The 12,327-nt window shown below is 38.1% G+C and overlaps 1 protein-coding gene across 6 annotated transcripts in view; it reads right to left on the reverse strand.

Annotated features, from left to right (window-relative positions):
• Positions 1-12,327, reverse strand: part of Pak1 (p21 (RAC1) activated kinase 1) — a 128,654-nt gene that overhangs the window by 44,904 nt on the left and 71,423 nt on the right. For 5 of the 6 annotated variants that reach the window (XM_090348481.1, XM_090348480.1, XM_090348483.1 and 2 more), the window contains 3 exons: positions 6,502-6,602; positions 5,829-5,976; positions 1,857-1,894 (listed from right to left, as the gene is read on the reverse strand). In XM_090348481.1, the coding sequence (XP_090204607.1) occupies positions 1,857-1,894; positions 5,829-5,976; positions 6,502-6,602 (287 nt within the window). Of the gene's footprint in view, positions 1-1,856; positions 1,895-5,828; positions 5,977-6,501; positions 6,603-8,211; positions 8,399-12,327 lie in introns of those variants that run through there. The other variant, XM_090348484.1, reaches the window with a different exon arrangement.

A 12,327-nucleotide genomic window follows, 5' to 3' on the forward strand; every position in this document is an offset into this window, starting at 1 on the left:
GAAAAAAGCCAGAAGTGGTGCTGTGGCTCAAGTGGTAGAGTTCTAGCCTTGAGAAAGCCCAAGGACAGTGTTCAAGCCCTGTGCCCAAGCCCAGGACTGGCCAAATAATAATAATAATAATAATAATAATAATTTGTAAGAGTATAAATGACTCAGTAATCCAATCTTCACTATTGGCAATATGATTCAGAGCATTCTGATAGTGGCTCAGGACTGTTAGTCCTTACTACTGTCTTGCTTTAAATTCCTTAAGCTCATGACCTTTTAAATAAAGTCAAACTCCTGCATGATTTGGCTTTCTTAGCACTCCTTCTTCTTACTCACTTCTACTCCCATCACACTTCACATTCCAGTCATATCAAACTACTTTCAGTTCCTTATATAAGTAGAGTTTGTGAACCTCCCTGCCATGTACATATAATTCTCTTTCTGGCTGGAATATTCTCAGCTCTCTTTAATTCTTGCCCTTTATAAGTAACTCATTCAGCACAGACTTATGCTTTCTCTGAGACATAAAACTTGTCAGATGCTGAAGACAACACAACACCTTAGGTATAGTCTCTGGTCTCAGTTTATTTAGCATGCCCAACTATGCCTATGTGTGCCCTAAAAGACCATGAAGTTCTTTTTTATATATTTATTGTAATTAATAAAAGGGTTACATGATATTTGCCAGATAGAAGGTGCATTAATTCACATACATTGATATCATTTCACATCTCTTGGTCCCCATTACCTTCCCCCTTACCCCCCCATCTTGTTTTCCCCCCTTCCCTATCCAATTTCAAATAACCAAATACAAATATAACCAATAAATCAGATAACAAAGTGAGATAGTGTAACAATATGGTATAACCAAGGGACAGCAAAAGGGATGAGAGATAACATAGTACATTAAGGACAACAATCATTCATTATATGGCTTTTGTTTCAATATCCTGGAGATCCTTTCAATTAGCTTCATACTATATGGCCTTATGTATCTAGGTTTTGCTCTATTGTAAATCTCTGCTAGGAGAGCCCAAGGTTTCTACAGATTATGACAAATGAGGGAAACCATTGAGCCTAAGTTCCTTTGAGTCTGGCTTACTTCATTTAATACGATTTTTTCAGACCAGGAAGTTCTTAAGTGTGTTGGGGTGATATCTGATTGCTCCACATAGAACCCAACAGTCAGTCTTAATCCTGGTTTAGTAGACCCTTCCGAAGAAAAGAAAAGGAATTCTATTCTAAATTCAGATGTCTGAAGACATATCTAGGTAAGGTTGTATGTATTATGAATAATAAAACTGTATTATTACTAATAAAGAATATAAAGCTCAGAATGGTAAACTGACTTTTCCAATTTTCAAAGCGAGGTTAGATTCCTTTGCTGTACAGGTAGGGATTGGGGGCTAAGCATGGGAATAATCAACAATGAGCATCAGCCTAGAATTTATTTGTTGGTTGGGGTTTTTGTTTTGATTAGTTTAGTTTATTTATTTTGTGAGGCAAGGTCTTGGTGTATGTAACCAATGGCCCACATGCCAGTGACTCATGTCTATAATCCAAGCTATTCAGAAGGCTGAGCTTTGTAGTCAACCCAGGCAGGAAAGTCCATGACACTTTTATTTCTAATTAACCTTCAGGAAATCAGAAGCGGCTCAAAGTGGTAGAGTGAAAAAGCTCACGGACAGTACTCCTGCTACGACAAAACAAAATTTAAAAATAATCTAAATTGACCTCAAATTCTCTATCTTCCTGCCTTGGCCTCCCAAGTGTTGGGATTACAGGTATGTGTCACGGCACTTAGCTCTCTAATTCTTGATTCTTAATTCTATACTTTCCATTTCAGAATAAAAGAAACAAAGACTTACCAAAGTGTTAGAAGAATTATAATCTTCAGCTGACTTATCTGAAAACAAGAAAAAGATTTAGTTCACAAGTATTAAATTTAGTAAACAAGAAAATTAATACTTTGAGTGCTACAGAAGGCAAGCCTTTCTTAGATTCAAAGAATAATAGTATAACTGCTGCTAAGGAATAGATTATCAGGCTAATAAACATATTATACATATCATCATTTTTTTATGAATTCTGACCTAACTTTAAATGCCATGTTAGAACAATACCCACATAATCAGTGTTCTCATCATTAGGTTTCAAGAGTCAAGACAATTTGCTACATTCAAAATTATGACCAACCTACATTTTCCACTTTCAAAAAGGGTCTTTCTCTATCCATGTCTGTTCCCCATAGGGACAAAAAGACTAAAGCTCATGGAAAGAGCTATTAACCATGTGAAGTTCAATTAAACAGAAGGGTTTATTTGCTAACAATACAATAAAGTACCTTCAGTGAAGTATATCTCACTGATCCTGAGATGTACATTCTTATCAAATGTGAAAAATACTAGCTCTAAAGTAGAGCTATGTCTTTCAATTAAAGGCAGCTTTTTGGCCTCTGTGGTATATTTAAAAGAATCATGCATCTCCTGATCAATGGCATCTTATGCTTGATAAAATATGAAGCTCTTACCAAGAAAAGAGGCCTAAAGGACATGTATTATCCTTGAATTTGTTCAATTCCTAAAGGTTCAAGAAGAAACTATCCAATCAATTATGGAGAAAAAGTATTCTACCAAATTTGACACACTTGTTACCAAAAGTCAAGCCTAGAGATTGTCCAAGATCCCAATTTCATCACATATAAAAGTGAGAGGCATAGTTTTCCAAATTATTATCAGCATTACAGAATGCAATACTGTGCCTCCACTACACCAAACCTATTCCTATTTACTGCTAATCATTCTGAGGCCTGGATATAAACTTACCTCTTACATCATATTTTTAAAAAATCATTGCTTCTTTTTAAGATGATGTACAACTTCTATATATCAAAATCAAATTACAAAGCATGAGATAAGAGAAGAGAATACTTCTAAATACTTAATTTTACTAATAGAGAAACTGAAGTTCCCAAAGGGGAAGATACTAATTCAATATTATAAAAATTAGTAGAAAATAAAGCTAAAACTCAGGTGGGTTGTCAATCTAGTCTTTTCTTCTAATATATTAGACACTAACTGATATAAAAACATCAAATATCAAATAGGAAATGACAAGGGGCTGGGAGTGTGCTCTAGTGGTAGAGTGCTTGCCTAGCTAGCATGCACAAAGCCCTGGGTTCAATTCCTTGGTACCACATATACAGAAAAAGCTGGAAGTGGTACTGTAGCTCAAGTGGCAGAGCACTAGTTTTGAAGAAAAGTGTCCAAGGACAGTGCCCAGGCCCTGAGTTCAAGCCCAAGGAGCAGCAAAAAAAAAAAAAAAAGTAGCATTTTTAACATATACTTCTATCATGCATTAGTGGAGTCAGCTTGAGTAATTCCTTTCATTTCTCTAAGCCTAATCAACTTCATTCCATCTGTAAAATGGGAGAAATAGTCTTTGTCTTACCACCTCAAAGAACATGGTGACAATCACATGAGATAATTTGCCAGCTAGCATACAATAACTGAGGTAGTGTTACCATAACAAATAGGATAAAAGGAGAAACAGGAAAAAAAGATCTAACAGGAAGAATAAATAGTGCCAAATCTACTATTTTGCCTAGAATTGGTCTTTAACTTTAAATTGTAGAAAATTACATGTATATTTGTATATGTTTAAGTTTATTCACATAGCAAATATATGCACATGTATCTATATGTATTCAATATTACTCATACATACACATAGTAATGAATATATAATTACCTGAATTATATCTAACACTGTGCACATATTTATTCACAAATACTTAGATGGACTATAATTTCAAACACTTATATATATATGCCATTTGCAGCCATTTACATGCATACATACAAAAGAAACAGCTTCTAACCTGATGTTTCTGTGATAAACATACATTCTAATTTCCTGGCTACTAGAAAACTAAGTACCCTCTCACTAGAATGCCTTCTTGGAATGACACAGTCCTTCAGTAGAAGAAGAGAGACTGACGCAGTGGTGACAGACGAAAGTAAGGAAAAGGTGCTGGGAAGAAGCATGCCCCTCTCCTGAGCACTACCATGGCAGCATGAATCAACCTGCAGTCTGTCATTTCCACCATCTGTGCCCTTTGATACAAGCCAGATACTGGCTGAGAAAACTATCCTTCAAAATCAACCAGTTTATCCTGGTTCTCACCTTTCCCACCAACCCTTTGAAAGACGCAGCATGAAGGGTGGGAGGGAAGACTAGCCTAGACACTGACTTAGCCACATTAGAAACGTCTTCTTTTGCTGGGCACGCTTAGCTACTCAGGAGACTGAGATCTGAGGATCACAGTTCAATGCCAGCCCAGGCAGGAAGGGTCCACAAGATTCTTATCTCCAAGTAACCACCAGAAAACAGCAAATAGTAGAGCACTAGCCTTGAGCTGAAGAGCTCAGGGACAGCGCCCAGGCTCAGAGTTCAAGCCCCAGGACTGACAAAAAAAAAAAAGAAAAGAAAGAAAGAAAGAAGGAAAGAAAGACATCTTCTTTGGCTTTAATGTTTGCCAAACAATGGGGTATTAGTATTTCCTAAAGTACTCTTACAAGTTCCCAGAAATATAGGCCTTTCATAAGTTATCCTAGAAAATTTCCTCTGCTATGGAAGGAGGTATTCCAAATAAAATCTCTAGAAAATAGTAGTAAAGTGAGGACAAAAAGATTACTATACCTATAGGAGACTTGAAATCCCATCCACTGTATTATTAAAAGGCACTCGATACAAGGGAAAGTGCTGCTTGAGGGATAGAGCACTAGCTTTGAACAAAAATGTCTTGAGAATGTAAGGCTCTGAGTTCAAGCTCTACCACCACCAGCTCACCTGTGTACACGCTCTCTGTCTTGCTTTCTCTCTCTCTGTCTCTCAGTATCTGTCTCTCTCTGTCTCTCTCTGTCTCTGTCTGCCCCCCTCTCTCCCTCCCTCCCTCCCTCCCTCCCTCCCTCCCCCCCCCCCTCTCTCTCTCTCTCTCTCTCTCTCTTTACCATCACCAACAAAAATACAAACAAAACACTCTAAAAGCCAAGTGCTGGTAGCTCATGAATATAATCTTACTCAGGAGGCTGAAATATGAGGATAACAGTTTCCAAAGCCAGGGCAGAAATGTTTGTAAGCCTCCATCTCCAAAATAACCAAATATATACTTAGCAAAAAAAGAAGCTGGCATGGCTCAAGTAGTACAGTGCCAACCTACTAAGCAAATGGGAAGTCATGAGTTCAAGTCCCAGAACCAGAAAACAAACAAACAAAAATCATAATCCCTAAGAAAGAATATACTAAAGAATATTCAGTAACTACTGGCTTGGTTTTTATCTGGTAGATTAGTCTGGGATATATAATTATTAACTAATGATATTAAAATGACAATGATAGTTAAATTTCCGTGCTGCTGCTTTGTAACCCATGAAAACCTTTTACATCAATGAACTCATTTATTCCTCACTTACACCTTCGAGATAGTATTATTCCCATTTTGAAGTTCAAAGAAATGGGATAGCAATTCAAGCTTAGTGTTGGAATCCAGACCTTCAACACAAAGCCATTCTATTTTGAAAGCAAAAATACACATATACAGACACAGACATATACAGACACAGACATACACACACCGTTTCAGAATGAAGACAAATTTGAGGTTCATGTAAAAGCCAAGCATCTTTGCTGTCAAATTCCAAAATTCCATCTTACTAAATAAGTGCCACCTCCACTCTTCCCCCTTTTCTCTTTCATACCAGCCTGACAGGAACACAAAGCTTTCCCACCCAGATGAAAGTAACCTCTTCCTGTGACTCTTCTCCACAAACTCCTCATACCTGTAAAGCTCATGTACTTCTGGCTGTTGGTGGTCTTCTTAGAATTGTAAAATTCTAACACATCCAGAACAGCCTGTGGATTTTTCTTCTGCTCTGATTTAGTGATATTTGATGTCTGCAGCAAGCGGGCCCACTGCTCTGGCATCCCCTATAAAAGAAATGAGCAAAGTTTTCAGGAAGACATTGCTGCAAGGGAAACTCAAAGAAAACCAGAGCTAACCCTGGGATCTACTAGCAGCTAAACATGAGCTTGTCCTCATCCTTTTCCCTGGATTCCCCCAGAATTCCCATAAGCCTCCTTTATAACATCTTCCTTATAGTGGTCTTCATTTCCTAAGATGTTTGTCACTTCATCAGGCTTCACCTCCTTTAGAGCAGGGATCGGGTCTGGTTAATTTCTGTATCATCAGTGCCCCATACAGACCTTGCAATCATGGGCTCCCCAAAGAAAGATTTGTTTGGACTGGCGGGGAGGGAAGTAGATAGGTCAGTGAAGAGTACTCAGAACCTTGAGTACAATGCCCAGGGCCATTTAAAAAAATAAATAAATAAAAATCAAACCTTCTCTAGGTACAACCTGGAGATTAGCAAACTGATCCTCTCATGAATGAAAGAACACAGGCAAACACAGAAGCATTGGGACGATACAGTATCATAGCACACAGCCACTTACTGTAAACTCCCCTGTGACAGCATCAAAACCAACATGAATTGTGTGCTCAAAATCTGAAGGAAGAGAAATCTCTGGCCGCTCCTTCTCCTTCTTCTTATTTGCTATGAGAGAAATAGGGAAAGAGAAATTTTAAAAGCACATTATTAAGCTTTTAGGCTTACTTTAGCTTCTAATTGCGCTTATGAACTCCTGTAGAAGCAAGGTCTACGTAGTTCACATATGTCCTTACAGACCAACTATGGACTTGGATTGAAGTGGATGCTCAGGGTATGTGAAGTGGGAAGGAAAACACAAGAGGATCCCAGCACACAGTGTAGAGACCAGGTTCTTTGTCACCTCTTTTGAATGACAAGGAGGACAGACAAGATGGTCTTTGGGGCTACTCCATCTACTACATTCTATATCTGTTTAATCAGAGAAACAAGTACTCTACCTAGATTTCTCTCTAAAATGGCATTCAAATTTTTTTTTGCATTTTTTATTGTAATTAGTAAAAGGGTTACATGATATTTGCCAGATAGAAGGTGCATTAATTCACGTACATTGATACATTGATACCCTTTCACATGTCTTGGTACCCATTTCCCTCCCCCCGGCATTCAAATTTTTTAACTGTCATTTCATAGCTAATACTTCATACAATGATTCTGATAGGCAAATTTCTCTCACACATTAGGAAATTGTGGCACAGATTTGCTGGCAGTTGTTAAGCAAGTAAAATAAAGCTTTTTTTTTTTTTTGCCAATTGTGGGGCTTGAACTCATGGCCTGAGCACTGTCTCTGGACTTTTCTCAAGGCTACAGCCCTACCACTTGAGCCACAGCACCACTTACAGCTTTTTTCTATATATGTGGTACATACATAGAAACCCGGGTCTTCATGCATGCTAGGCAAGCACTGTACCACTAGGCCAAACTCCCAGCCGAAAAAAAAGCTTTTAACATTCTAGTTTACTACTTCTGAACAATTTTAAGTTGAATCAGGAAAACAAACTTGATGTACCAACCAAGAAGAAATATTATGAACTTCTTTGTATATGTACCACGGTATACATTATTTCCCTTTACCCTTACAATCGTATGAGATAAATATTACTACAAATCATTTTACAAATGAGAACAATGAATAATTTCATCATTAGCTAATGAGGGCTGAGATTTGAACCCAGGTTCATCCCTCAAGATTTCTCCTCAGTATCTTGAACCATTTGCCTCCATGCCAATTGCTAGGGTTTAGGCTATTTTTGCATTTGGCAATTGTCCCCCAGAAGCAGCTGCTTTGAGAGAGAGAAGGTTAAGGGTTACACCAGGGCCACGTCAAGCATTCATTTATGATACAATTCCATCTGTCTTGTTCATAGTTAGAATATGTAGGACATGTGTCAGGGCTTTGGAACTGCTTTCTTTTGGGAACTACTTTCTATTTCTAAATTCCTCCTGATTGAGTAACTTTTAAAGGTTTCAGGGAAGTATAAGCATATTACTGTTTTATTCACATTTTACAAATATACATTATGTGTTATGTTATTACATATTATACATTGCATTTTATTTTACATATTATTTATATTGTATATTATTAATAGTTTATACAATAAAGACAAGGACTGTCATTCCAGAAGGAACTTAGATAATACAACCCAGAGAGAAAGAGTGACTCAGGCAATGAGCCATTTACAGAAAAAAGACCCAGGAGAATGAAATTACTTACCATGTAAACATAATGCTAAAGTTGTCTCAGCTTCTACTAGTCACTCTTTGCTCTGGGACCTTTAAAATGTCTCACACACTCCCAATTCCTTACTTTTTTTCTCCTGTTCTGGTCATCTTCAGGTCCTACTTCTTCCAGTAAAGATTCCCAAACCTTTCTTTCCCCTGTGAATTCCCAAGGCACTGAGTTTGCTACACTACTATGTATCTTACTCATTTCCTGTCTCATATGAGTGCTTGCTACTTAAAAAAAAAAAAATGTAATCTTGAGGCCGGGAGCATGACCTAGTGGTAGAGTGCTTGCCTAGCATGCACAAAGCTCTGGGTTCCATTCCTCAGTATCACATACACAGAAAAAGCCAGAAGTAGTGCTCATTAGCTACGGACTATAAGCAGGAAATGTACAAATATGTATAGCAAGATACACATAAGAAGGATGAGGAAACAATAAATAATTATTTGAATTAATCCAATGTTTATCAACAGTACAATGGAAAATATTCTGGTAAAAAGTATTTGGGTAAATCCTTATAAAACATGCTGATCAGAAAATAAACAAAAACAGGGAAAAATGAAAGCAAAAAAAAAAAGGCTACATGTTGTATGATTCCATGCATGTCAAGTTCAAAAACAGGCAAACTGATGTTTGTCTGTGAGAAGGAAAGATATTGGTGTATGGAAGAAGTTTTGAGGGAACGTTATATATACTTCTTATTCAGGTAGTGGCTATACAGATGTGGTGACAAATTTACTGAGCTGGATAGTTCAGTTCTATTTAAAAAAATAAAATTTCAGTGGAAGACCTTAAAAGAATCATGTTCTCTGTGACTTCACAGGGCATTAAGTCCAATATAATTCATTGTGTAGATAAAAAAGGAATTAAGGCCCAGAGAGTGGCTATTTCCTTAAAAATACTGAACATAAAATTAGTTGGCTGTTGGGGCAGGAAGTGTGACCTAGTGATAAGAGTACTTGCCCAGCATTCACAAAGCACTGGGTTCAATTCTTGGGTACCACATATACAGGAAAGGCCAGAAGTGATGCTGTGGTTCAAGTGGCAGAGTACTAACCTTGAAAAGCTCAAGGACAGTACCCAGGCCCTGAGTTCAAGCCCCAGGACTGGTCTTATTTATTTTTAAAATTATTTTTAAGTAGTACCTCTCACAAAGCAGTCCAACATTCCAAACTTGGGAGAGATAAACACTGACGTAGACCAGTGTTAAAATTAACTCTGCTAAACTCTTCCCAAGCTCAAAGAATTCCACTTTGGTCATGAAAATGTAGCCAGAAAAAAGATTCCACACTAAATGCTGCAAGACTTCTTCGAATAAACCAAAGGCTCCAGATCCTAACCACAAGAACCAGGCTTTCCACATGGAAATCTGCAACTCAGCGCCACTTATTACAGGCCTCCAATTATGGCTTCTTCTTCCAATCATTTATCCATCCCCCAGGCACACACTGAGGCCATACTGAAGGTCAGCATTAGGTAATACCCACAGACAGTCTTCCCAGTACCAGCTCAAATCTCAAGCAACAACAGTCTGAAAAGAACTCTTTCTTGTCTACATAGAGATAGAATACTATTCCAATGTCTAGGTAGAATCGGGCACTTATGTATTTTTTAAAGTACCATGAGTGAGTAATTGGGGTTGAGAATGACTAACCAATAGTACTATCTTATTATGGAATAGATATTTAAGGAGTATTTTGTTCCCACACTCATTCCTGTCACTTTGCCCCATGAGACCCTGAACTATTCACTATGTTCTAAGCTTTAGTCTCTCCAATGGAAAATGAGTTTTGAGACTCAGACAAAACAGTAAATGAAATTTCTTAAAAATACTTAAGCCAGGCACTGGTGGCTCATGCCTGCAATGCTGACTTTTCAGGAGGCTGAGATCTGAGGAGTGTGGTTCGAAGCCAACCTGGGCAGCAAAGTCTGTGAGATTCCTATTTCTAATAAACTACCAGAAAACTGGAGTAGCACTGTGGCTAAAAGTGCTGGAACTTGGGCACAAGAGTTTAGAGACAGCATTCAAGCTTGTTCAAACCCCACACAATAGACCCCCCCCCACCAAAAAAAATAAAAATAAATAAAACCCCATAAACTTTCTAAGTGTATTATTTTGCAGTTTAGAAAATGTTTTTACATTTACTGCATCAAATGACACACACAAAAAAACCAACTAATGACAGAGAGTGAATGGAAATCACAATTATTCACACCTTATAGATATTAGACTTTATTTTTAAAATAAATCACTAAGTTAAATGCCAGAGGCCAGTTCAGTTTAGGTTCAGATCATTTCCCTATGTAGCAAATATAAATTCCCAAATGGCAGGTGCCAGGCATAGCACTTCCAAGACTACCAACATTGCTAGGTCCTTTTTAGGACTAAGTTGAATGGTTGTCTCTAAACAAAAGCACAAAGTTCAGCTGTTTTTCGTTTTTGTTTTCATTTAGACATATATATTAGCAATGTCCATCAAAGGTATTGAAGCAGAGGGGTAAAGTCAATGTGCTCCAGGTACTGTAGAACATTAGTAAGTAGAGAACAGAAGTTTTGCAAGAACTCCTAACTCCCAGTGTTCTACTTCTGTATTTTCAACCTACAGAGATAGGTTTTGTGGCTTTGATCTTTGAGGCTACTTATTTTCAGACTAGATGTGGCCTACAGGTCACTCAGAATAATATTTGAGTTTCTATTACTGATTAAAGTACTTCAAATGGCCTACTTTCTTTTCACCTAAATAGACAAGACTGATCCAATGACATCTTTGCAGTGCCTCACTGATATAATTACAGGATTCCTAAGCTAAAAGAAACTGCACATATCTGATGCTCACTTTCATTTCTTGGTGCCAGTCCTTGGGCTTGAACTCTGGGTATGGACACGGTTCCTGAGCTTCTTTTGTTCAAGGCTAGCACTCTACTACTTGAGCCACAGCTCCACTTCTGGCCTTTCTGGTGCTTCCTTGGAGATAAAGAGTCTTATGGGCTTTCTTGCATAGTCTGGATTTGAACCGCTATCCTCAGATGTCAGCCTCCTGAACAGCTGGGATTATAAGCACAAGCCAGGGCTAGGAGCATGGCCTAGAGTGCCTGCCTAGTATCCATGAACCATAGGTTCCATTCCTCAGTACCACATATACAGAAAAGGCCAGAAATGGTGCTGTGGCTCAAGTGGTAAAGTACTAGACTTAAGAAAGCCCAAGGACAGTACCCAGGCCCTGAATTCAAGTCCCAGGACTAGCAAAAACAAAACATACAAATAAATAAATATAAGTGCAAGCCACCAGTACTTGGCTGACTCTTTAATTTTTTTTTAGATGAAAGCATTGACATTTATAGAGAAGTAACTGACCTAAACCCAATTTATGTGAGAAGACTACAACACAAGTATCTAGATCCTCATTTTCCCATTCAAGATCGAAGGTTGTCTGAAGCTTTCAGTTCCAGTGATGTTGCTGTTTCTACCTACTGCTCCAGGCAGCAATTTCCTGTTTTTGTTTTTTGAAAAAGTAACTTTATATAACTTACATACTACAACAACTCACTCATACAGTTAATATTCAATTGTTTTTGGCATTTTCTCAGAGTTTGGCAAATATCAAAATAAATTCGGGACCTTCTCATCAAAAACTCTGAACATCTTGGTTCTCTCCCTCTAATCCCATTTGCTCTCCCTCCTCTACACTAATAAAGCTGTGTGTGTGTGTACGTGTGTGTGTGCACGCGCACATGTACTCACACATGCATATGCACACATGAGCACACACTTCAGTTCTGGGGATTGAACTCAGGGCCCAGTTCCTGTTCCTAAACCTTTGTGCTCAAGGCTAGTGTCTACCACTGACTTTGGGGTGATTAATTGGAGATAAAAATCTCATGGAACTTCTAGCACAGACTGGCTCTAAACTGAAATCCTCAGATCTCAGCCTCCTAAGTAGCAAGGATTACAGGTGTGACTCAATGGTACCTGACTCCATACACGTATACACACACACACACACACACACACACACACACACGTGTATGTATGTAGTATGCATGTATATGTGTGTACACATAGTGTGTGTGTGTGTGTGTGTGTGTATTTGGGAAGTGGTCACT

Source organism: Megascapheus bottae, chromosome 16 (assembly GCF_031878675.1).
Source record: "Megascapheus bottae isolate mThoBot1 chromosome 16, mThoBot2.hap1, whole genome shotgun sequence".
Taxonomy (NCBI): Eukaryota; Metazoa; Chordata; class Mammalia; order Rodentia; family Geomyidae; genus Megascapheus; species Megascapheus bottae.